A 24,928-nucleotide genomic window follows, 5' to 3' on the forward strand; every position below is an offset into this window, starting at 1 on the left:
GTGTGTGTGTGTTTATTTATTGATCAGTGTTTGTCCTTGCCTTCAGGTCCTTCCAGCTGTCCAGCAGCCTAGCAGCCATGTCTCCTATATCCACAGCACTGAGCAGGGCTTCCTGGCTCCTCTCGCTCTCTACATCAGACACACCCTCCTCCTCATCCTGCGAGGGCGTCCCCACCGCCGCAGGCTCCACGGGGACCACCGGAGAGGGAGGTGGAGGGGCCTCTGAAGCAGGGGTCACTACCTGGGCAGCGTCCTCAGTGCCAGGGGCCACCTCCAGGGGACCCTCGGGGGCCACCTGGCCTGGATGTTCCTGGCTGCCTGGAGCCTTTTCTGTATCTTCAGTCCCAGTCTCTGCTGTGGTGGTCTCCTCTTCCTTCTCCTCGGCAGGCTGCTCCGCTGAAGGGGTCTCAGTAACTTCCGTCTGAATATGTGATGATTCCTGGACCTCCACGTTGGCCTGCTCTCCTGCCACAACCTCCCTCTCCTCCACTGACTGACTTGCCTGCTGCTGCTCCTCCTCCTCTCTGTTCTCCTTCTGTCCCTCACTCCACTCGTCTTTCACCTCCTCGTCACCGCCCTTCTCATTCACCTCCTCCTGATCTGTAGCGTCTTGGCTCTCCGCTTGGGGTTCTGTGATCTCCATGGTCTCCACCACCTCCTCTGGTGTCTCCTTCAGCTCTGTGACTGGCTCTTCTGGCAGCTCCTCCGTTGTGAGAGTCTGAGCCTGGACCTCAACCACCAGCTCTGTGACTGGCTCTTCTGTCAGCTCCTCTGTTGTGGGAGTCTGAGCCTGGACCTCAACCACCAGCTCTGTGACTGGCTCTTCTGTCAGCTCCTCTGTTGTGGGAGTCTGAGCCTGGACCTCTACCACCAGCTCTGTGACTGGCTCTTCTGTCAGCTCCTCTGTTGTGGGAGTCTGAGCCTGGACCTCAACCACCAGCTCTGTGACTGGCTCTTCTGGCAGCTCCTCTGTTGTGGGAGTCTGAGCCTGGACCTCAACCATCAGCTCTGTCTTGGACCGTTTACTGCTCTCCACTGGAGGCTCAGATGGCGAGACCTCCTCGTCCTCCATCTCCTCTTCATCCTCCTCTTCCTCCTCCTTACCGTCCGAGGCCTTGCTGGCGTCCGACATGGCGCTGTCCAGGCTGTTCTCGCTGATCTTGAGGCGACGATAAACGGCCCGTTTGGGAGTGTCGCTGTCCAACTCAGGGCCCAGTTTGGCGACAGAGGCAGAGGAGCCGTCGGGAGTGTTGAGAGGGGTCTGGGCGCGAGACATGTTCTCACTGGAGTAGCCGTCCTGTTCAGCCCCGGGGGCCTGGGGGAGGGAGTGTGTTTGGGCCCAGCGCTGGATGAGGCTCAGGACATGACTCTCCTCCAACATGTTCTTAGTGGAGATAGGCAGCGCTGACAGGGTCTTCATGATCTGGAGACACAGGGAATAGTCAGTTGGTAACAACACACACACCTTGTTTTGATATTCCTAGAACCTTTGAATTAAAACAATCTGAATTGGTTTATTCTGAAGTGGATTCTCATATAGATTCAGTGATCATGGTTGTCATGATCACAAGTGTGAGGGATGAGCAACCGACATTAAATATAAAAACATGTTTTGACCCCGAACGGATTTAATTGTCACCTGAAACTGCAGTTTGATGTTGTTGACACTGTTGCCCTTGGCTTCAGAGAGCTCCACCATGAAGATCCACAGTAGAGACAGACCGTGATGGTCCAGGAACTGCTTCAGACAGGATGGGCTCTGGGTATCCTGTTCATACACAACCACCAAGTCAACATTATGGTAGAGAAACCCTCCACACAATAACACAGTACACAGACATCCCCAATACAATACATCCTCCACACAATATAACAACCTATTAAATCACATTTTATTTGTCACATTCAAAATAAATAAAACTAAATAAAACAAGCAACTGAAATAAAATGTTGGTCCCAAATGACCAGGGCCTATAAATATATACATCTATAAGTATAGCGCACTATAAATGACCAGGGCCTATAAATATATACATCTATAAGTATAGCGCACTATAAATGACCAGGGCCTATAAATATATACATCTATAAGTATAGTGCACTATAAATGACCAGGGCCTATAAATATATACATCTATAAGTATAGCGCACTATAAATGACCAGGGCCTATAAATATATACATCTATAAGTATAGTGCACTATAAATGACCAGGGCCTATAAATATATACATCTATAAGTATAGCGCACTATAAATGACCAGGGCCTATAAATATATACATCTATAAGTATAGCGCACTATAAATGACCAGGGCCTATAAATATATACATCTATAAGTATAGTGCACTATAAATGACCAGGGCCTATAAATATATACATCTATAAGTATAGCGCACTATAAATGACCAGGGCCTATAAATATATACATCTATAAGTATAGTGCACTATAAATGACCAGGGCCTATAAATATATACATCTATAAGTATAGCGCACTATAAATGACCAGGGCCTATAAATATATACATCTATAAGTATAGCGCACTATAAATGACCAGGGCCTATAAATATATACATCTATAAGTATAGCGCACTATAAATGACCAGGGCCTATAAATATATACATCTATAAGTATAGTGCACTATAAATGACCAGGGCCTATAAATATATACATCTATAAGTATAGCGCACTATAAATGACCAGGGCCTATAAATATATACATCTATAAGTATAGCGCACTATAAATGACCAGGGCCTATAAATATATACATCTATAAGTATAGTGCACTATAAATGACCAGGGCCTATAAATATATACATCTATAAGTATAGCGCACTATAAATGACCAGGGCCTATAAATATATACATCTATAAGTATAGTGCACTATAAATGACCAGGGCCTATAAATATATACATCTATAAGTATAGTGCACTATAAATGACCAGGGCCTATAAATATATACATCTATAAGTATAGCGCACTATAAATGACCAGGGCCTATAAATATATACATCTATAAGTATAGCGCACTATAAATGACCAGGGCCTATAAATATATACATCTATAAGTATAGTGCACTATAAATGACCAGGGCCTATAAATATATACATCTATAAGTATAGCGCACTATAAATGACCAGGGCCTATAAATATATACATCTATAAGTATAGCGCACTATAAATGACCAGGGCCTATAAATATATACATCTATAAGTATAGTGCACTATAAATGACCAGGGCCTATAAATATATACATCTATAAGTATAGCGCACTATAAATGACCAGGGCCTATAAATATATACATCTATAAGTATAGTGCACTATAAATGACCAGGGCCTATAAATATATACATCTATAAGTATAGTGCACTATAAATGACCAGGGCCTATAAATATATACATCTATAAGTATAGCGCACTATAAATGACCAGGGCCATCCCAGACAGCCAGTGTTCATTGGTGGTGGGGGGTCAGGTGTGCTTACTTGGATAAGTTTGAGGCAGATGAGTTTCTGCTCCATGGTCTCCACTCTGACCATCAGCCTGCAGAGAGACACCACCTCCTTCTCATCATACAGACCCTCCCCGTTCTCCAGCAGAGCCTCTAGTTCCTCGTCCACCTGGCGACACAGCAGACCAGCTTTAACACACTGAGCATTAACAGACCAGCATTAACACTGACCAGTAACAGACCAGCATTAGCATTAACACACTGACCAGTAAGAGACCAGCTTTAACACACTGAGCATTAACAGACCAGCATTAACACACTGACCAGTAACAGACCAGCATTAACACTGACCAGTAATAGACCAGCATTAACACACTGACCAGTAAGAGACCAGCATTAACACACTGACCAGTAACAGACCAGCATTAACACACTGACCAGTAACAGACCAGCATTAGCATTAACACACTGAGTAGTAACAGACCAGCATTAACACACTGAGCAGTAACAGACCAGCATTAACACACTGAGCAGTAAGAGACCAGCATTAACACACTGAGCAGTAAGAGACCAGCATTAACACACTGAGCAGTAAGAGACCAGCATTAACACACTGAGCAGTAAGAGACCAGCATTAACACTGACCAGTAAGAGACCAGCATTAACACTGACCAGTAACAGACCAGCATTAACACTGGCCAGTAACAGACCTGCATTAACACACTGAGGAGTAACAGACCAGCATTAACACACTGACCATTAACAGACCAGCATTAACACTGACCAGTTACAGACCAGCATTAACACTGACCAGTAACAGACCAGCATTAACACTGGCCAGTAACAGACCTGCATTAACACCCTGAGCAGTAACAGACCAACATTAACACCCTGAGCAGTAACAGACCAGCAATAACACCCTGAGCAGTAACAGGCCAGCATTAACACCCTGAGCAGTAACAGACCAACATTAACACCCTGAGCAGTACCAGGCCAGCATTAACACCCTGAGCAGTAACAGACCAGCATTAACACTGACCAGTAACAGACCAGCATTAACACACTGACCAGTAACAGACCAGCATTAACACCCTGACCAGTAACAGACCAGCATTAACACCCTGACCAGTAACATACCAGCATTAACACCCTGACCAGTAACAGACCAGCATTAACACCCTGACCAGTAACAGACCAGCATTAACACACTGACCAGTAACAGACCAGCATTAACACACTGACCAGTAACAGACCAGCATTAACACCCTGACCAGCAACAGACCAGCATTAACACACTGACCAGTAACAGACCAGCATTAACACACTGACCAGTAACAGACCAGCATTAACACACTGACCAGTAACAGACCAGCATTAACACCCTGACCAGTAACAGACCAGCATTAACACCCTGACCAGCAACAGACCAGCATTAACACACTGACCAGTAACAGACCAGCATTAACACACTGACCAGTAACAGACCAGCATTAACACACTGACCAGTAACAGACCAGCATTAACACACTGACCAGTAACAGACCAGCATTAACACTCAGCATCAGCAGTAACAAACAGTCGTTTTTTACTACACTTGTAGCTTTTGCCAGCGTGAGCAGAGCATAAGCCACTTTATCAAGTGTTCTCTGGCCTGAATCGTGCCAAATTCTTGACAATAGGACAGCGTAGCGAATTTTTACAATGAGCCACTTGAGCCTCCTATGCCAAGGTTTCATTGAACATGAATGGGAGAGTCTCACGCTCAGCAGAAGTTAGTGTAGCTCTATCAAGACCACAGATAATCCATTCGACGTACTAAACACAGAACTGACAAAACTACTACTTCTCTGCAAAACTGAAGCAGCTTTCATGGTGATTGGGGGGGGTAAAATTGCCAGTCCTTTTGTGTTCAGTAGCAGTGTTATTTATGGAAAGGAGAAGACACTGGAGCTCTCAGAACAATTAGCCTAAAGCTAGTACAAACCTGACCCCTATCTGCCTCTCTGGACCATGTCAGCGTCTCTAATGGCACCATTCCCTATATAGTGCACACTTTGTACCAGAGCCCTGGTTAAAAAAGTAGTGCACTAAATAGGGAATAGGGTGCCATTTGAGACACAGTTCATCGCTGCTGGGGGTTTCAGCAGATCATCCGATCAGAGGTATGAAATAACTACATGCCACTGTAGTTAATCAATTGGCCTGAGTTTAAAGATGAACTCAATGGCATGGGTCAACAGCAACAACAAATAAAAAGTGTGGAATCCTAACTACCAGGGTGAGAACACATAAACCTAGATCGCAGGGGAAGAGAACAGATTGTAGCGTCGGCAGTTGTATTTCAAATGAGTTGAATTCTATATTTACACACTAGGAGGTTGGGATAATACTGTGCAAATGATGATAATGCCATTTTAGTGTAATAGCTGTTTGAAAAGGCTGAAATTTCAGCCCAGCTTGGTGGGATAATGGTTTGTCCTCCCGGGTGACACGACATCAGGCGGTAAATTAGTTAACTGACAAATAAGAAAGAGTTCCAAACCTTCTCCTCTCTACTCAGTCCACTCCCAAACAAAAACAGTCCTAGCTACATTCTTGCTGGAGTAATTGCTCTTCGCTAAGAATATATTGTTAGTTTTTTTGACCATTTTAATTGAAAACAATCACAGTAAGGTATTTCATTGTTACCTCAGAAATGATTTGATATTGAGATAAAAACAGGTGCATTGGACCTTTAAATATTCCCTATGGTTGATAGAGACATGAACTCCACAACAGGTCACTTCCCCAACACCTTTTCAAGTGATGGCTGTTCAGACAGTCAGTCCTAGGTTCGCAACATGTTGATCACTTCTTTGTATTGAAGATTCCCCAGATGTCCTACTTATTCCAGGAATCTTCCAAAACAGCATTTATGGAAAACCTGGGACTCTTGGGGGGAGTGCCATTACCAAACCTGACCCAAACACTCACCGTAGTGAGTGCATTGCTCACGGAGGTGTCCTTCTTGCGAGGGCGCTCTTTCTTCATCTTCCCTGCCGCTGCTCTTACACTGACCCTGTTCTCCCCGCCCAGGAAGCCTCGGCAGCTGGGAGCCCCACAGAAGCACTTCTGGGCCTCTTTCCTGGCGTGTACAGAGGAGAAGGAGTAAAAACACTACACCATAGCTATGTGGTCGGTCCAGAGAGCAACACGGGCTTCATAATGTATCGTTATGTTGTCAATGACTACAACAGCAGGGAGACGTATTAGAACAGACAAACATTGATATGTTACAACAGACAGTTAAAATCCAAAGAGAGAATCTGCGTCCTAAATGGCATCCTATGAGTTTTGGTCAAAAATAGCTCACTAAAAAGGGAATAGGGTGCCATTTGGGACAAAAGTAGAGAGAGACACTAACCCATATCTCTGGAACTGGTAATCGAAGGGAGAGAGAGACACTAACCCATATCTCTGGAACTGGTAATCGAAGGGAGAGAGAGACACTAACCCATATCTCTGGAACTGGTAATCGAAGGGAGAGAGAGACACTAACCCATATCTCTGGAACTGGTAATCGAAGGGAGAGAGAGACACTAACCCATATCTCTGGAACTGGTAATCGAAAGGAGAGAGAGACACTAACCCATATCCCTGGAACTGGTAATCGAAGGGAGAGAGAGACACTAACCCATATCCCTGGAACTGGTAATCGAAGGGAGACAGAGACACTAACCCATATCCCTGGAACTGGTAATCGAAGGGAGAGAGAGACACTAACCCATATCTCTGGAACTGGTAATCGAAGGGAGAGAGAGACACTAACCCATATCTCTGGAACTGGTAATCGAAGGGAGAGAGACACTAACCCATATCTCTGGAACTGGTAATCGAAGGTAAGCTCTGTACCAGCTGTGACGGTCTTGGAGGTGAAGAACCCAACTCTCAGCTGGCCGTTCACAGTCCACTGAAATACAGAAACCAAGAAAGAAACATTAGCGAGGTCAGGATAAAACAAACTTGGTTTTGACTTTGCTGATAAATACTTTGTTGAGGGAAAGTGTACTTGTCATGACCGTGATGTGCTGTTGTCTCACCCAGCCACCTTAAGACGAATGACTAATTGTAAATCCCTCTGGATAAGAACGTCTGATAAACGACTCAAATGTCAAATGAAAATCCCAGCCTGAGACGCAGCTCACTGATAAAGTAGCCTCAGTGCCAGTCTGTGTTAGAATGCAAACTTCTTGTCGCTCATTGTCATGTTTGGCTTGACAACGGCAGCAATGGAGCTGACAAGAGAACACACGCACAAGGTACCAGCCTAAAAGTAGAGCGAAGTACAGGCAAATATGGTTCTGAACCAAGACAAGTGAATGAAATGCATTTACATTTTACAATGAACTGTCCAGTGAAATTCTTACTTTTAAATGCTCATAATCTGTTAACTCGTACGCAAATAAATGTTGTTGACTCGGTCCTATACTTGTATGTGGCCGAAGCATCAATTAGAGAGAAATAAACCCCACCTCAAACTTATAAATCAAACAGACCTTTTCAAAAACGCTTGCTATTTCCGCATATAGAGGATAAGGTCGTGTTTTTAGCCAAGGCGGCTAACTGGCCAGTCAGCTATTTACTGTCTATAAAAATATTCATGACGGTATACGCCCACCCCATCCATCCCGTTGTTGGGGGTAAGCCCACCCCATCCATCCCGTTGTTGGGGGTAAGCCCACCCCATCCATCCCGTTGTTGGGGGTAAGCCCACCCCATCCATCCCGTTGTTGGGGGTAAGCCCACCCCATCCATCCCGTTGTTGGGGGTAAGCCCACCCCATCCATCCCGTTGTTGGGGGTAAGCCCACCCCATCCATCCCGTTGTTGGGGGTAAGCCCACCCCATCCATCCCGTTGTTGGGGGTAAGCCCACCCCATCCATCCCGTTGTTGGGGGTAAGCCCACCCCATCCATCCCGTTGTTGGGGGTAAGCCCACCCCATCCCGTTGTTGGGGTAAGCCCACCCCATCCCGTTGTTGGGGTAAGCCCACCCCATCCCGTTGTTGGGGTAAGCCCACCCCATCCCGTTGTTGGGGGTAAGCCCACCCCATCCCGTTGTTGGGGGTAAGCCCACCCCATCCCGTTGTTGGGGTAAGCCCACCCCATCCCGTTGTTGGGGTAAGCCCACCCCATCCCGTTGTTGGGGTAAGCCCACCCCATCCCGTTGTTGGGGTAAGCCCACCCCATCCCGTTGTTGGGGTAAGCCCACCCCATCCCGTTGTTGGGGGTAAGCCCACCCCATCCCGTTGTTGGGGGTAAGCCCACCCCATCCCGTTGTTGGGGTAAGCCCACCCCATCCCGTTGTTGGGGTAAGCCCACCCCATCCCGTTGTTGGGGTAAGCCCACCCCATCCCGTTGTTGGGGGTAAGCCCACCCCATCCCGTTGTTGGGGGTAAGCCCACCCCATCCCGTTGTTGGGGTAAGCCCACCCCATCCCGTTGTTGGGGTAAGCCCACCCCATCCCGTTGTTGGGGGTAAGCCCACCCCATCCCGTTGTTGGGGGTAAGCCCACCCCATCCCGTTGTTGGGGTAAGCCCACCCCATCCCGTTGTTGGGGTAAGCCCACCCCATCCCGTTGTTGGGGGTAAGCCCACCCCATCCCGTTGTTGGGGGTAAGCCCACCCCATCCCGTTGTTGGGGTAAGCCCACCCCATCCCGTTGTTGGGGTAAGCCCACCCCATCCCGTTGTTGGGGTAAGCCCACCCCATCCCGTTGTTGGGGTAAGCCCACCCCATCCTGTTGTTGGGGTAAGCCCACCCCATCCCGTTGTTGGGGTAAGCCCACCCCATCCCGTTGTTGGGGTAAGCCCACCCCATCCCGTTGTTGGGGTAAGCCCACCCCATCCTGTTGTTGGGGTAAGCCCACCCCATCCTGTTGTTGGGGTAAGCCCACCCCATCCTGTTGTTGGGGTAAGCCCACCCCATCCCGTTGTTGGGGTAAGCCCACCCCATCCCGTTGTTGGGGTAAGCCCACCCCATCCTGTTGTTGGGGTAAGCCCACCCCATCCTGTTGTTGGGGTAAGCCCACCCCATCCCGTTGTTGGGGTAAGCCCACCCCATCCTGTTGTTGGGGTAAGCCCACCCCATCCTGTTGTTGGGGTAAGCCCACCCCATCCTGTTGTTGGGGTAAGCCCACCCCATCCTGTTGTTGGGGTAAGCCCACCCCATCCCGTTGTTGGGGTAAGCCCACCCCATCCTGTTGTTGGGGTAAGCCCACCCCATCCTGTTGTTGGGGTAAGCCCACCCCATCCTGTTGTTGGGGTAAGCCCACCCCATCCTGTTGTTGGGGTAAGCCCACCCCATCCTGTTGTTGGGGTAAGCCCACCCCATCCTGTTGTTGGGGTAAGCCCACCCCATCCCGTTGTTGGGGTAAGCCCACCCCATTAAAAACATATAAAAGCTGCTTTTTAACGTAGTTTTTCTTCCAAAAAATTGTAATGAACTATTTCACTCATATTATAACTAATTATAGATCCTATTTCATAGAAATCTGGAAACACTGGACAGATACCAGGTAGCCTAGTTTGTTCGCGCATTGGGCCAGTAACCGAAAGGTTGCTAGATCGAATCCCTGAGCTGACAAGGTAAAAAAAAATCTGTCGTTCTGCCCCTGAACAAGGCAGTTAACCCACTGTTCCTCATTGTAAATAAGAATATGTTCCTAACTGACTTGCCTAGTTAAATAAAACATACCGAAAGGGGCTCCTGGGCTACATACCTTCTGGGTCTCACAGTTGGGCTCACAGCTGTGGTTCATGAAGCGAGAGCAGTTCCCCTTCAGTGTGGCATCTATGATCTGAGAAGACACAGAGGAAAGGAGTTTCAGGTAACATTACCTGTCAGTTGGAAACAATACAGCACTTGGTGCATCCCAAAATGGCACCCTATATAGCCACTACTTTTGACCAGAGCCAAATCAGGGTGTCATTTGGGATGCACACCTAAAACTTGTTGGGGTCTGGTAGTGCACTTTATAGGGAATAGGGAGCCATGTTGGACGCAGCCTATACTTGTTCCTGTTTCAGGAGTTCAGTGGATGACATGTCAACGTTCCAGTGGTCTCACCTCGTTATTCTTCAAGGCCATGAAATAGTAGTGGATGTTCTTCATGCTAGCGTATTTTTTCACCCGTGTCTTGAACTCCTTGTGGTCCAACACCTCTCCACAGTACTCCAGCACAAAAGTGTTTCTGAAATGTGATTAAAATGGGGGGGGGGGTGAGGTGAGCATGACTCCTTTGTGTACAGCTTTTAGTACAATGACCAGGGCTCCATCTCATTTTGTCTTTACGCAACTCCTCGCATCCTATCGCCACACCTCCTTCTCAACCGTACTGGAGAAGGTCCAAGGGGTTTCTCTCAGACCTTCCTCTCCTATGTGTGTTGAGGAGGCGAAGAGATAGGATGCGAGGAATCCAGGTTAAGATCTATTGAGAACGAGCCCTGGGCGCTAGTTATAACTTTATTATGAATCAAGGAGTACAGGGCTCCTGAGTGGCGCAGCGGTCTCAGGTACTGTATCTCGGTGCAAGTGATGTAACTACAGTCCCTGGTTCGAATCCCTGTCCGCTCCAAGGTGGCATAGCAGTTCAGACGTCTTTTGTCCTCGTCTTGTCGTGTCCTGTATATATATATATTTACAACTTTTTCACATACATTTTATTTTTATTTTCCATCAACTCATCTTCAAAACACTCTCCTGCAACCCGCCTCACCAATGTATATTTATAAAAAAGTATTATTTACCTCAGATCTGTAATCCTCCAAGAAGCTAGCCAGAAACTACAGGAGGCTGGCCTGAAACTAGCCAGAAGCTAATCCAGAAGCTAGTTCAGAAGCTAGTTGGCTCCTTTACTGGCAAGTCGTTGGTGTTCAGCTAACCACGGTTTGTGGTCATCGGCTATCCTTTGGCTCGAAAGTCTATCGCCAGTTCTGTACGGCGCAGCGCGGCTCGGAGCGGAGCATACCGGACCAATTTTTCTCTCCATGTCCCTGGATTTCGACTGCTCTCTGGACATTCATGCCCGGATCTCACAGCTAGCTAGCTGCTATCCGTGTGACTATCGGCCTTCGTCGATTCCGGAGCAAACATCAATTGTTCCGGAGCTAGCAAGCTCCGTCAATCACTCCTGAGTTCCATCAATCGCACCTGGGCTGCAGTCGCCTATCCGGACCCGTTTTGCTGCCTTCGCGGAGCCCCACCGGGCCTTCACAACTGGACTGCCGGCGTTATCTACCCGAAGGAGTTATTCGGCTGGCTCCTCCGTCGCGACGTTACCTGAACGCTCATCTGCGGCCTGCTAACCGTTAGCTGTCTTACCGGCTGCTATCTGAATAGACAATCGGACAATTTTTAATTATTTTTAAATTTTATTTTTTATTATTTTTTTTATTATTATTATTATGTTTTCTTCTTGGGCCTCTATAACTATATCTATTGTTTTTATTTTTGTTGTTGTTGTGTGATTTGGATTGATCCCCTCTACCACACGGAACCCCACTAATCTACTGACGGAGCGCAGGAGGTGGCTAACAACAGACCTCCATCCTATGCTAGCTTGCTACCGATGCCCTGGCTAGCTGTCTAAATCACCAACCAACCTCTCCACTCACCGGACCCTTTTGATCACTCGACTAAGCATGCCTCTCCTTAATGTCAATATGTCTTGTCCATTTCTGTTCTGGTTAGTGTTTATTGGCTTATTTCACTGTAGAGCCTCTAGTCCTGCTCACTATACCTTATCCAACCTATTAGTTCCACCACCCACACATGCAATGACATCTCCTGGTTTCAACGATGTTTCTAGAGACAATATCTCTCTCTTCATCACTCAATACCTAGGTTTACCTCCACTGTATTCACATCCTACCATACATTTGTCTGTACATTATACCTTGATGCTATTTTATCGCCCCCAGAAACCTCCTTTTACTCTATGTTCCAGACGTTCTAGACGACCAATTCTCATAGCTTTTAGCCGTACCCTTATTCTACTCCTCCTATGTTCCTCTGGCGATGTAGAGGTGAATCCAGGCCCTGCAGTGCCTAGCTCCACTCCTATTCCCCAGGCGCTCTCTTTTGACGACTTCTGTAACCGTAATAGCCTTGGTTTCATGCATGTTAACATTAGAAGCCTCCTCCCTAAGTTTGTTCTATTCACTGCTTTAGCACACTCTGCCAACCCGGATGTTCTAGCTGTGTCTGAATCCTGGCTTAGGAAGACCACCAAAAACTCAGACATTTTAATTCCAAACTACAACATTTTCAGACAAGATAGAACTGCCAAAGGGGGCGGTGTTGCAATCTACTGCAAAGATAGCCTGCAGAGTTCTGTCCTACTATCCAGGTCTGTACCCAAACAATTTGAACTTCTACTTTTAAAAATCCACCTCTCTAAAAACAAGTCTCTCACCGTTGCCGCCTGCTATAGACCACCCTCTGCCCCCAGCTGTGCTCTGGACACCATATGTGAACTGATTGCACCCCATGTATCTTCAGAGTTCGTGCTGCTAGGCGACCTAAACTGGAACATGCTTAACACCCCAGCCATCCTACAATCTAAACTTGATGCCCTCAATCTCACACAAATAATCAATGAACCTACCAGGTACCTCCCCAAAACCTTAAACACGGGCACCCTCATAGATATCATCCTAACCAACTTCCCCTCTAAATACACCTCTGCTGTCTTCAACCAAGATCTCAGCGATCACTGCCTCATTGCCTGCATCCGTAATGGGTCAGCGGTCAAACGACCTCCACTCATCACTGTAAAACGCTCCCTGAAACACTTCTGCGAGCAGGCCTTTCTAATCGACCTGGCCGGGGTATCCTGGAAGGATATTGATCTCATCCCGTCAGTAGAGGATGCCTGGATATTTTAAAAAAAATGCCTTCCTAACCATCTTAAATAAACATGCCCCATTTAAGAAATTTAGAACCAGGAACAGATATAGCCCTTGGTTCTCCCCAGACCTGACTGCCCTTAACCAACACAAAAACATCCTATGGCGTTCTGCATTAGCATCGAACAGCCCCCGTGATATGCAGCTGTTCAGGGAAGCTAGAAATCATTATACACAGGCAGTTAGAAAAGCCAAGGCTAGCTTTTTCAAGCAGAAATTTGCTTCCTGCAACACTAACTCAAAAAAGTTCTGGGACACTGTAAAGTCCATGGAGAATAAGAACACCTCCTCCCAGCTGCCCACTGCACTGAAGATAGGAAACACTGTCACCACTGATAAATCCACCATAATTGAGAATTTCAATAAGCATTTTTCTACGGCTGGCCATGCTTTCCACCTGGCTACTCCTACCCCGGACAACAGCACTGCACCCCCAACAGCAACTCGCCCAAGCCTTCCCCATTTCTCCTTCTCCCAAATCCATTCAGCTGATGTTCTGAAAGAGCTGCAAAATCTGGACCCCTACAAATCAGCCGGGCTAGACAATCTGGACCCTTTCTTTCTAAAATTATCTGCCGAAATTGTTGCCACCCCTATTACTAGCCTGTTCAACCTCTCTTTCGTGTCGTCTGAGATTCCCAAAGATTGGAAAGCAGCTGCGGTCATCCCCCTCTTCAAAGGGGGGGGACACTCTTGACCCAAACTGCTACAGACCTATATCTATCCTACCGTGCCTTTCTAAGGTCTTCGAAAGCCAAGTCAACAAACAGATTACCGACCATTTCGAATCTCACCATACCTTCTCTGCTATGCAATCCGGTTTCAGAGCTGGTCATGGGTGCACCTCAGCCACGCTCAAGGTCCTAAACGATATCTTAACCGCCATCGATAAGAAACATTACTGTGCAGCCGTATTCATTGATCTGGCCAAGGCTTTCGACTCTGTCAATCACCATATCCTCATCGGCAGACTCGACAGCCTTGGTTTCTCAAATGATTGCCTCGCCTGGTTCACCAACTACTTCTCTGATAGAGTTCAGTGTGTCAAATCGGAGGGTCTGCTGTCCGGACCTCTGGCAGTCTCTATGGGGGTGCCACAGGGTTCAATTCTTGGACCGACTCTCTTCTCTGTATACATCAATGAGGTCGCTCTTGCTGCTGGTGAGTCCCTGATCCACCTCTACGCAGACGACACCATTCTGTATACTTCCGGCCCTTCTTTGGACACTGTTAACAACCCTCCAGGCAAGCTTCAATGCCATACAACTCTCCTTCCGTGGCCTCCAATTGCTCTTAAATACAAGTAAAACTAAATGCATGCTCTTCAACCGATCGCTACCTGCACCTACCCGCCTGTCCAACATCACTACTCTGGACGGCTCTGACTTAGAATACGTGGACAACTACAAATACTTAGGTGTCTGGTTAGACTGTAAACTCTCCTTCCAGACCCATATCAAACATCTCCAATCCAAAGTTAAATCTAGAATTGGCTTCCTATTTCGCAACAAAGCATCCTTCACTCATGCTGCCAAACATACCCTTGTAAAACTGACCATCCTACCAATCCTCGACTTTGGCGATGTCATTTACAAAATAGCCTCCAATACCCTACTCAACAAATTGGATGCAGTCTATCACAGTGCAATCCGTTTTATCACCAAAGCCCCATATACTACCCACCATTGCGACCTGTACGCTCTCGTTGGCTGGCCCTCGCTTCATACTCGTCGCCAAACCCACTGGCTCCATGTCATCTACAAGACCCTGCTAGGTAAAGTCCCCCCTTATCTCAGTTCGCTGGTCACCATAGCATCTCCCACCTGTAGCACACGCTCCAGCAGGTATATCTCTCTAGTCACCCCCAAAACCAATTCTTTCTTTGGCCGCCTCTCCTTCCAGTTCTCTGCTGCCAATGACTGGAACGAACTACAAAAATCTCTGAAACTGGAAACACTTATCTCCCTCACTAGCTTTAAGCACCAACTGTCAGAGCAGCTCACAGATTACTGCACCTGTACATAGCCCACCTATAATTTAGCCCAAACAACTACCTCTTTCCCAACTGTATTTAATTTTTATTTATTTATTTATTTTGCTCCTTTGAACCCCATTATTTTTATTTCTACTTTGCACATTCTTCCATTGCAAAACTACCATTCCAGTATTTTACTTGCTATATTGTATTTACTTTGCCATCATGGCCTTTTTTGCCTTTACCTCCCTTCTCACCTCATTTGCTCACATTGTATATAGACTTGTTTATACTGCATTATTGACTGTATGTTTGTTTTTACTCCATGTGTAACTCTGTGTCGTTTTATCTGTCGAACTGCTTTGCTTTATCTTGGCCAGGTCGCAATTGTAAATGAGAACTTGTTCTCAACTTGCCTACCTGGTTAAATAAAGGTAAAATAAAAAAAATTAAAAAATCCAGGCTGTATCACATTGGGCAGCGCACGATTGGCCCAGTGTCGTCCAGGTTTGGCAGGTGTAGACTGTCATTGTAAATAAGAATTTGTTCTTAACTGACCAGCCTAGTTAAATAAAAGGTTACATGTAAAAAATAAGATGTAAGAGCCTTACGGTATCAGGTCCCTGGCAGCCCTCAGTCCCCAGCCCTTATCTTCAGTCAGGATGACCTCAAAGTCTGCATGCAGTTTCATCTGGAAACGCCGGTTGGAGCAGTAGCCTTCATTCAGGCAGCGCGACGAGCTGCAAAAGACAAGGACATTACAGTTGTTTTCATTTTGGCCATTTAGCGGACACTCTTCTTCAGACTTAGTCAGTGCATTCGACTAGGTTAAATAAGGCAACCACATATCAGTCATTGCAAATCTTCCTATGTTTGAAGATGAACTGGTAAAGGACCAACGATGTAAAACTATCGTGCATTCGGGAAGTATTCAGACCCCTTGACTTTTTCTACATCATTACATTACAGCCATATTCTAAAATGGATTAAATGCTTTTTTCCCCTCATCCATCTACACACAATACCCCATAATGACAAAACAAAAAACAGGGGAAAAATTGTATAATTTTATTAAAATATATCACAAAAGTAAATCAGACCCTTTAAGTAGAACTTTGTTGAAGCACCTTTGACAGCGATTACAGCCTTGAGTCTTCTTGGGTATGACGCTACAAGCTTGGCACACCTGTATTTGGGGAGATTCTTCTCATTCTTCTCTGCAGATCCTCTCAAGCTCTGTCAGGCTGGACGGGAGCGTTGCTGCACAGCTATTTTTCAGGTCTCTCCAGAGATGTTCGATCGGGTTCAAGTTCGGGCTCTGGCTGGGACATTCAGAGACTTGTCCCGAAGGCACTCCTGCGTTGTCTTGGCTGTGTGCTTAGGGTCCTTGTCTTTTTGGATCTTCGTACTTTGCTCCGTTAATCTTTCCCTTGATCCTGACTAGTCTACCAGTCCCTGCCGCTGAAAACATCCCCACAACATGATGCTGCCACCTCCAGATGTGACGCTTGGCATTCAGACCAAAGAGTTAAATCTTGGTTTCATCAGACCAGAGAATCTTATTTCTCATGGTTTGAGAGTCCTTTAGGTGCCTTTTGGCAAACTCCAAGCAGCCTGTCGTGTGCCTTTTACTGAGGAGTGGCTTCCGTCTGGCCAGTCTGCCATAAAGGCCTGATTGGTGGAGTGCTGCAGATATGGTTGTCGTTCTGGAAGGTTCTCCCATCTCCACAGAGGAACTCTGGAGCTGTCAGAGTGACCGTCGGGTTCTTGGTCACCTCCCTGGCAAAGACCCTTCTCACCCAATTGCTCAGTTTGGCCAGCTCTAGGAAGGGCCTTGGTAGTTCTAAACTTCTTCCATTTAAGAATGACGAAGGCCACTGTGTTCTTGGGGACCTTCAATGCTGCAGACATTGTTTGGTACCCTTCCCCAGATCTGTGCTTCGACACAATGCTGTCTCGGAGCTCTACGGGGAATTCCTTCGACCTCATGGCTTGGTTTTTGCTCTGACATGCACTGTCAACTGTGTGACTTTATACCGGGCGGTAGGTAGTCTAGTGGTTAGAGCGTTGGACTAGTAACCGAAAGGTTGCAAGATTGAATCCCCGAGAAGACAAGGTAAAAATCTGTCGTTCTGCCCCTGAACAAGGCAGTTAACCCACTGTTCCTAGGCCGTCATTGAAAATAATAATTTGTTCTTAACCGACTTGCCTAGTTAAATAAAAGGTTAAAAAAAAGAATAGACAGGCAAGTTCCTTTCCAAAGCATGTCCAATCAATTGAATTTACCACAGGTGGACTTGTTTTCCATGAAAACAGATGAAATTAGTTGCAAAATGAATAGGAAACAGTCAAGATGTTGACATGGTTATAAATAATGATATTTTTCTTTAAATAATTGGGTCCTTCAAACTTTGCATCATCAAAGAATTCTCAATTTTTAGCAATTACAGCCTTCCAGACCTTTGGCATTCTAGTAATCTGAAGTGACGCCACGAGTTGGAGTGGCTTGATGGACACTTCTTACGTACCATACGGTCAAGCTGCTCCCAACAACAGCTCAATAGGGTTGAGATCCGCTGACTGTGCTGGCCACTCCATTATAGACAGGATACCAGCTGACTGCTTCTTCCCTAAACAGTTCTTGCAGTTCGGAGCTGTGCGTTGGGTCATTGTCCTGTTGTAGGAGGAAATTGTCTCCAATCAATTAAGCACCGTCCACAGGGTATGGCATGGCGTTGTAAAATGGAGCGATAGCCTTCCTTCGACAAGATCCCTTTTACCCTGTACAAATCTCCCACTTTACCACCACCAACGCACCCCCAGACCATCACATTGCCTCCACCATGCTTGACAGATGGCGTCAAGCACTCCTCTAGCATTTTTTTCTGGGTCTCATGAATGTTCTTCTTTGTGATCCAAACACCTCAAACTTGTTCATAACACTTTTTTCCAATATTCCTCAGTCCAGTGTCTGTTCTTTGCCCATCTTAATCTTTTATTTTTATTGGCCAGTCTGTGATATGGCTTTTTCTTTGCAACTCTGCCTAGAAGGCCAGCATCCCGGAGTCGCCTCTTCACTGTTGACGTTGAGACCGGTGTTTTGCGGGTATTATTTAATGAAGCTGCCAGTTGAGGACTTGTGAGGCGTCTGTTTCTCAAACTACACACTAATGTAGTTGTCCTCTTACTCAGTTGTGCACTCCCACTCCTATTTCTATTCTGGTTAGAGCCAGTTTGCGCTATTCTGTGAAGGGAGTTGTACAGTTGTTTCTTGGCAATTTCTCGCATGCAATAGCCTTAATTTCTCAGAACAAGAATAGACTGACGAGTTTTAGAAGAAATGTCTTTGTTTCTGGCAATTTTGAGCCTGTAATCGATCCCACAAATGCTGATGATCCAGATACTTAACTAGTTTTAAAAAGGTGGCCAGTTGTATTGCTTCTTGAAAATCAGCACAAGTTTTCAGCTGTGCTAACATAATTGCAAAAGGGTTTTCTAATGATCAATTAGCTAATCCAGGTTTATCATTTTAAAAGGCCAACACAACGTGCCATTGGAACACAGAAGTGATGGATGCTGATAATGGGCCTCTGTACACCTATGTAGATATTCCATTTATTTATTTTAAACTGCCGTTTCCAGCTACAATAGTCATTTACAACATTAACAATGCCTACACTGTATTTCTGATCAATTTGATGTTATTTTAATGGACAAAAAATAAACAGTAGTACATGTTCTGAATGGTAGTGTACGTTTTTTAATTATTTTTTTAAATACATTTACACACCAACAATTTTTTAAATAAAGTTGACTGGGGTATTGGGTGTAGATTGATGAGGACATTGTTTTATTTAACCCATGTATTAGTTACAGTTGTCTCCTATCACGGCCATTAAACTCTGGAACTATTTTAAAGTCACCATTGGCCTCATGGTGAAATCCCTGAGCGGTTTCCTTCCTCTCTGGCAACTGTTAGAAAGGATGCCTGCATCTTCATAGTGACTGGGTGTATTGATACACCATACAACATGTCATTAACAACTTCCTGTTCAAAGGGATATTCCATGTCTGTTTTTATGCATTTATTTGTAACCTTCTACCAAGAGGTGCTCTTCTTTGCAAGGCATTAGAAAACCTCCCTGGACTTTGTGGTTGAATAGGTGTTTGAAATTCACTGCTCGACTGAGGGATCTTACAGATCATTCTGTGTGTGGGGTACAGAGGAGGTAGTAATTCAAAAACCATGTTAAAACACTATCATTGCGCACAGAATGAGTCCATGCAATTTATTATGTGACTTGTTAAGCATATTTTTATTCCTGAATTTATTTAGCCAAAACAAAGTGGTTGAATACGTGTCGAGTTAAAACATTTCAGCTTTTCATTTATTATTCATTTGTAAACATAATTCCACGTTGATATTCTGGGGTATTGTGTGTAGGCCAGTGACACAAAATGTAAATACATTTTAAAACAAAACGTGGAAAAGTCAAGGGGTGTGAATACTTTCTGAAGACACTATTTGATCTGCTTTACAGTTTTGTATTACCAGGGTGACGCAAAGGAGAACAACTCACCACTCGATCATCAGCAGACGGTTAAGGCAGTCCTCCCCACAAGCCATCATTCCACGAGACCTCTCCTCCCTCGAGAGCATAGAGCACTCACACTGCATTCGCTTGATGTCTCGGTGAGACTTGTTCTTCTTCCTGTACAGATCAACAGAAATCCCTCACTTTCTCTACAGTCAGATTTATTTCACCTTTATTTAACCAGGTAGGCAAGTTGAGAACAAGTTCTCATTTACAGCTGCGACCTGGCCATGTACTTATGCTGAAGTCGTATGATGATAATCGCTTTTAAATTATGTACAACTAATTTATAAAATAAAACATAGTGCATGCCAACTACTGAAAAAAAAGAAAATGGAACAAAATCTCACCGTTCAGTCAGATACAGGTTTTCCTCAATCAGGTCAAAGTACGGTGGCATCTTCTTAGACCTTGCCATCTCCCTCCAGTTGCTGGCGTCCCGGAAGTCCCTCAGACTGAGCAAAGGGCGTTGCACCTCAGCCTGACCTGGAATCTCCCTGGATTCTTTGGAGACCTTGGGGAGCTCCCTCTCTGCCAGTCGCTCCCTTTTGCTAGCCAGCACAGGTTCTGCCTCGCTGTCCGAATCTGACTCCATTTCTGGACGCCTTTTCTTGGGAGGACCCCTGCCTCTGTGGGGCCTTGAGTTGTCCTTGTCTCTGGGGGGTTCAACTATGGAAATATTCTCTGGAGTGGCGTTGACAGAGCCTCTACAGTTGCTACTTATTTCATGGGCTTGTACGAAGGCTAGCGAGCCTGGAAGCTTGGGACCATTGCATTCAACATCTAGTCTACTAAGGCCTGCTGGTTTCCCTTCACTGTCCTCATCACAGTCATTAGTCAAGGAGTCAGGATGGACTTGACCAACAGGCTCCTGATAATGTGTTGCAGGCACATGGAGGTAGACCGGTCTACAGGTGGGTTGAGTCGTAGTTGGTAGTTGGGTCCAGTAGGCCCCATTGTTTGTCCTGTACACCTGCCCCAAAGAAGAGTTCCCTGGCTGTTGTGTGTTAGGATGCTGTTGGGATGCCCCATAGCTGCTGTCAGGCTGCTGGTACGTACTGCTGGGCTGCTCCGACTGCGTGAAGTCCCAGCCCAGACTGCCCAGACTGCTGTTGAAGTCATCAGAGCTAGCAAAGTCTCCATGTTGGTAACGGGAAAGCATCCTGCCACCCCTGCCACTTCCATAATGCTGTGGATGCCCTGTGTCAGACTGCCTGAAGGAGTTCTCAAGGCTGTGGGCAGCAATCTGGCTCACCGATGCATCACCAATCTTTGGTCTCTCACGAGCACTGCTATAAGGATCCTTAGAAGGCTGGGCATCAGTGGCGTTGGAGCCCTCGAGCTGGCTGGTGCTATCGACCATGTTGCTCTGCGATTGATATACCATGATGTCATGTGCAGAGAGACTTCCATCAACACAAGGATTACTGGCCTGCCTAGTGCTCTCACACATGGCGGGAAAGCCTCTATGTCTCTGCTGAGGGCTTACTCTGCTTGGGATCTCATTCCTGTCCAGATCACCCTCTTGGCCACTGGCCCTGTTAGCGTGTTGTTGACGTCCTGGGCTAGTGCTTGGAGTGCAGGGAGACGCAGGCTTGTCTGTTGTGTCCGAGTGAGTCAGGGTGGAATTCTTTGGTACAACCACCACAGAGTGCATCCGTTTCACGGCAACACCGCAGTCGGAGTCCGACTCTGAATCGTCAGTGTCACTGTCCTCGCTTTGGCCTACAGCGTCCTGGCTCGCCACTCGTGTCGTCAGCGGTTTGCTCTTGTGAGGGCCATCTTTAGGTTTCTCTTCATTACCATCGTCATTCCTACACTGCTCCCTTCTAGCTCGGTCTACATGTGAGGTATTATTTAAAAGTGAGGGATCTCCATCCATTTGGCTGACGTGGGGTTTGATGTCTAAATGGTCACTGCTGGTTTCACAGGTGCCTGGTTGTGCAGTTGGGTTTGCGGACTCTGATTGCTCGTTCCCAAAAGTTATTGGTGCCGAGCTGTGTTCTTGTGTGATAATAATTTCTTGCTTAATCGTCTTGGAATGCAACTCAGCTTCCCATTTCAGTTGACCCTTCAGAGACGGATCTTCCTGGCTGACGTCTTGAGAAAACTCAATTCTCTTGACGGAGATGACCTTTTTCAGAGCAGGTTTACTTTCTTGGGAAGGCAATTTCTGGGGATTATCACTGTCTGAGGTGTCTTGTCCAACAATATCCCAACGTGATTGTTTTGTTTTCCCTCTGTTTTTTCTTATACTAGAGTTCTGTTGTTCCGTCTGGTTGGAAAACTGAGGTGCGGGACTAGAGGGTTCAGATTTGAGAGGGAGGTTTTTGCAAGACTGCATGTTGATATTCACATTTCTACTAGAACACAAGGTATTTTCTGGTTTAGTGTTCTGCTTAGGGTGGTCTCTGATAGATACATCCACTGTAGATGGTAATGACTTTGACCCAACTGAATCTTGAAAAACAGTCTTATCCTGGCTGGGTATTACTCTGTCATTACTGCAGGAAAAGCTAGAGTTGGTTACATCAACCCACTTCTCAGTGGATTCTATTTGGGGGTCTACACGCTGTGCATCTTTCATTTGTTCAGAGCAAAGGCTTTTATTAACATTGTCAATGTCCCCTAAGGCAAATTTTTCACATAATTGGTCTCCACTAGAGTTGTTCGGTGAAGTTGCTGCCGAGTCATTCTGAACCTCAATGCAATGATGGATCTTCTCATTAACTAGATCCAACGCTGGTTCTTGCAATCTGTCAGTTGGATCACAATTTGACGGTAACGACAGATTTGGTTTTTGTAAGCATTTATCTTGGGATGTGATGTCATTCATGTTGCCAACATCCTCCCTTTGGCAAGTATCTGCTAGATGGGAATCTGCTCCTGCTTTGTCAATTTTGCTCTGAGGGTGAGCATCAGAAGGGGTTTGTACCTTATTGGGACTGTGAAATGTGTCCTTTGATTGTCTATTAGTTTTCACGGATGACATGGTGGCAGACATTTGCTTAGAGTCTGATTTACTGGTGGAAGATGTCCATGCCCCTTCAGAACCAGAAGAGCGGTCAGAGCCCTGTGACTGAGACTTCCCTTTGTGAGCTACCTCAGATTCAGTATAGCTACTTTTCTGGAGACGTTTGTCTGATGTTTGAGAGAGGGCATGTGGACTGGAACGAGTGGATCGAACACCGATGTCCGGCTTGTAGTGGGTGTTGGATTTCCTGTGATTAGGTTCTACATCAGTAGAGCACTTTTGGAGGGAACTGGAGTCAACAGTTCTCTTTGAGGCCCTCTCAGACTTAGAAGATTGTGTTATTTTATCTATCTCTGAATCTCGTTCAGATTTCGAGTCTCGCTCAGATTTCGAGTGAGATAAGTATGACTTTGAATCTCTCTGCAAGCTAGAATGGGTGAATGACCTGCTGGAATCACTTGTTCTAGTCCGAGTTCTTCTGTGGTCATCTTCAGAGTCAGAGCTGTCGCCGCGGACTCTGCTGCTATCGGTCCGAGAGCGAGAGCTGCCTCTCCTCTCTCTGTATGGAGAACTTCTGTGACCCCCTGACCTCCGCTCAGAGTCGTAATATGACCGATCCGACCGCGATCCTGACCCTCTCTCGCTTCTAGATCTCTCAGATCTGGAGCGTGTCTCAGATCTGGAACTCGTCCGGGGACCTCTTGATCTGGACCTCGACCGACTCTTAGTCCTTCTGCGGCCTTTGTCAGAGCGGGATGACCGCGAGGGTGTGTGCTTTGATTCTCGGTCAGAGGTTGACCTTAATTCTCGGTCAGAGGTTGACCTTAATTCTCGGTCAGATTTTGAGTAACTCGAGGTTCTTTCGTCCTTCTCAGAACGTGAATGGTTAGAACTTTTTTCTGTTTCCTCTAATTTGGAGCGAGAAGAGGACATATTTTTTGTATCGTTACTTCTACTCTCCAATTTCGCTGTGGCCTTGGGTTCACCTGACTTGTAGCTAGAAGACGTCTGCACTGAATCAGCATCAGATTCTGAGCCAGGGAGTGTGCTGTCCGACCGGGAACGGATTTGTATGTTTTCTGAGGTGTCTTGCTGCTCTGTTATACTGGAAGTGTTTACATCCACTTTCTCTTTGTGGGAGGAGTCAGTGGGTTCCTTGAGGTCCAGCTTCACGTCAGATACACGAGTTAGAGCATTCTCAGAGGGGCCGTCATTGTCCATGTTCTGAAGATTGTTCTGAGACTGGGGCGTTCGTGTTGGGGTGACAGTTTCAATTTTACCTGAAGATTCCGTTAAAACCTGTTGCTCGGAAGGGGGTGGATCCTGTAAGACAACACTGGTTATGGGACTCTCTTCAATAACAGATGCACTGAGGATCTGTTTCTTGAAGTGCATCATTCCCAAGTCCACTTTAGGTTTGGGGACGGAGGAGACTGCCGTCTGAGGTGCAAGGATCTCTGCTACTGGTGTGGGCACCAACAATGGTGGCTGCATTTGCTCATTTGGGCATTCCGTATGCTGCCCTGCTCTGTCCTGAGGGAGTGAGGTTGTAGGTGACAGGACAGAGGGGAGTTCAGCAAGAGATTTTTCCTGACTGGGAGGGGCAAGGAATAAGTTCTGCAGCGGTTTCTTTGTCAGAGAGAAGCTGAAAGACACTTTCTGGCGACCCTGATCGTCCAGGTTCACCTTCCTCTTGGTTCCTTTAGGCAGGAGATGGCTGGACAACATCACTCGAGGAGAGAGCCCTTTGAGTAAAGCTGCCTTGGTGAGACCCTCAACCTTGACCTGTACAGTGAACAAAATAAGTAGATGTTACCATGGCTATAATTTCAGGAGAAACTATTACAGTAAGCCAAATCATATGACCGATCATTCAGTTTCCCCAAAAGGTGATTTCTATGTTATTGAAATGGTCAAGCTCAAAAAGATCCACAACACCAGCTGTTTGTCCAATAGAAAACAGATGAACAAAGACGTATTCAT

At 46.2% G+C, this 24,928-nt stretch overlaps 1 protein-coding gene across 2 annotated transcripts in view; it reads right to left on the minus strand.

The window, feature by feature from the left end:
* setd2 (SET domain containing 2, histone lysine methyltransferase) overlaps window positions 1-24,928 on the minus strand; it is a 46,102-nt gene that overhangs the window by 16,025 nt on the left and 5,149 nt on the right. Inside the window, exons 4-14 of one of the 2 annotated variants that reach the window (XM_031811794.1) lie at window positions 20,322-24,730; window positions 19,957-20,088; window positions 15,988-16,116; window positions 10,562-10,685; window positions 10,215-10,292; window positions 7,309-7,406; window positions 6,431-6,581; window positions 3,492-3,626; window positions 1,640-1,768; window positions 791-1,423; window positions 41-724 (exon numbers count right to left, since the gene is read on the minus strand). In XM_031811794.1, the coding sequence (XP_031667654.1) occupies window positions 41-724; window positions 791-1,423; window positions 1,640-1,768; window positions 3,492-3,626; window positions 6,431-6,581; window positions 7,309-7,406; window positions 10,215-10,292; window positions 10,562-10,685; window positions 15,988-16,116; window positions 19,957-20,088; window positions 20,322-24,730 (6,702 nt within the window). Of the gene's footprint in view, window positions 1-40; window positions 1,424-1,639; window positions 1,769-3,491; window positions 3,627-6,430; window positions 6,582-7,308; window positions 7,407-10,214; window positions 10,293-10,561; window positions 10,686-15,987; window positions 16,117-19,956; window positions 20,089-20,321; window positions 24,731-24,928 lie in introns of both variants that reach the window. The other variant, XM_031811793.1, reaches the window with a different exon arrangement.

The sequence above is a fragment of the Oncorhynchus kisutch genome, unplaced genomic scaffold (genome assembly GCF_002021735.2).
Source record: "Oncorhynchus kisutch isolate 150728-3 unplaced genomic scaffold, Okis_V2 Okis02a-Okis13b_hom, whole genome shotgun sequence".
Taxonomy (NCBI): domain Eukaryota; kingdom Metazoa; phylum Chordata; class Actinopteri; order Salmoniformes; family Salmonidae; genus Oncorhynchus; species Oncorhynchus kisutch.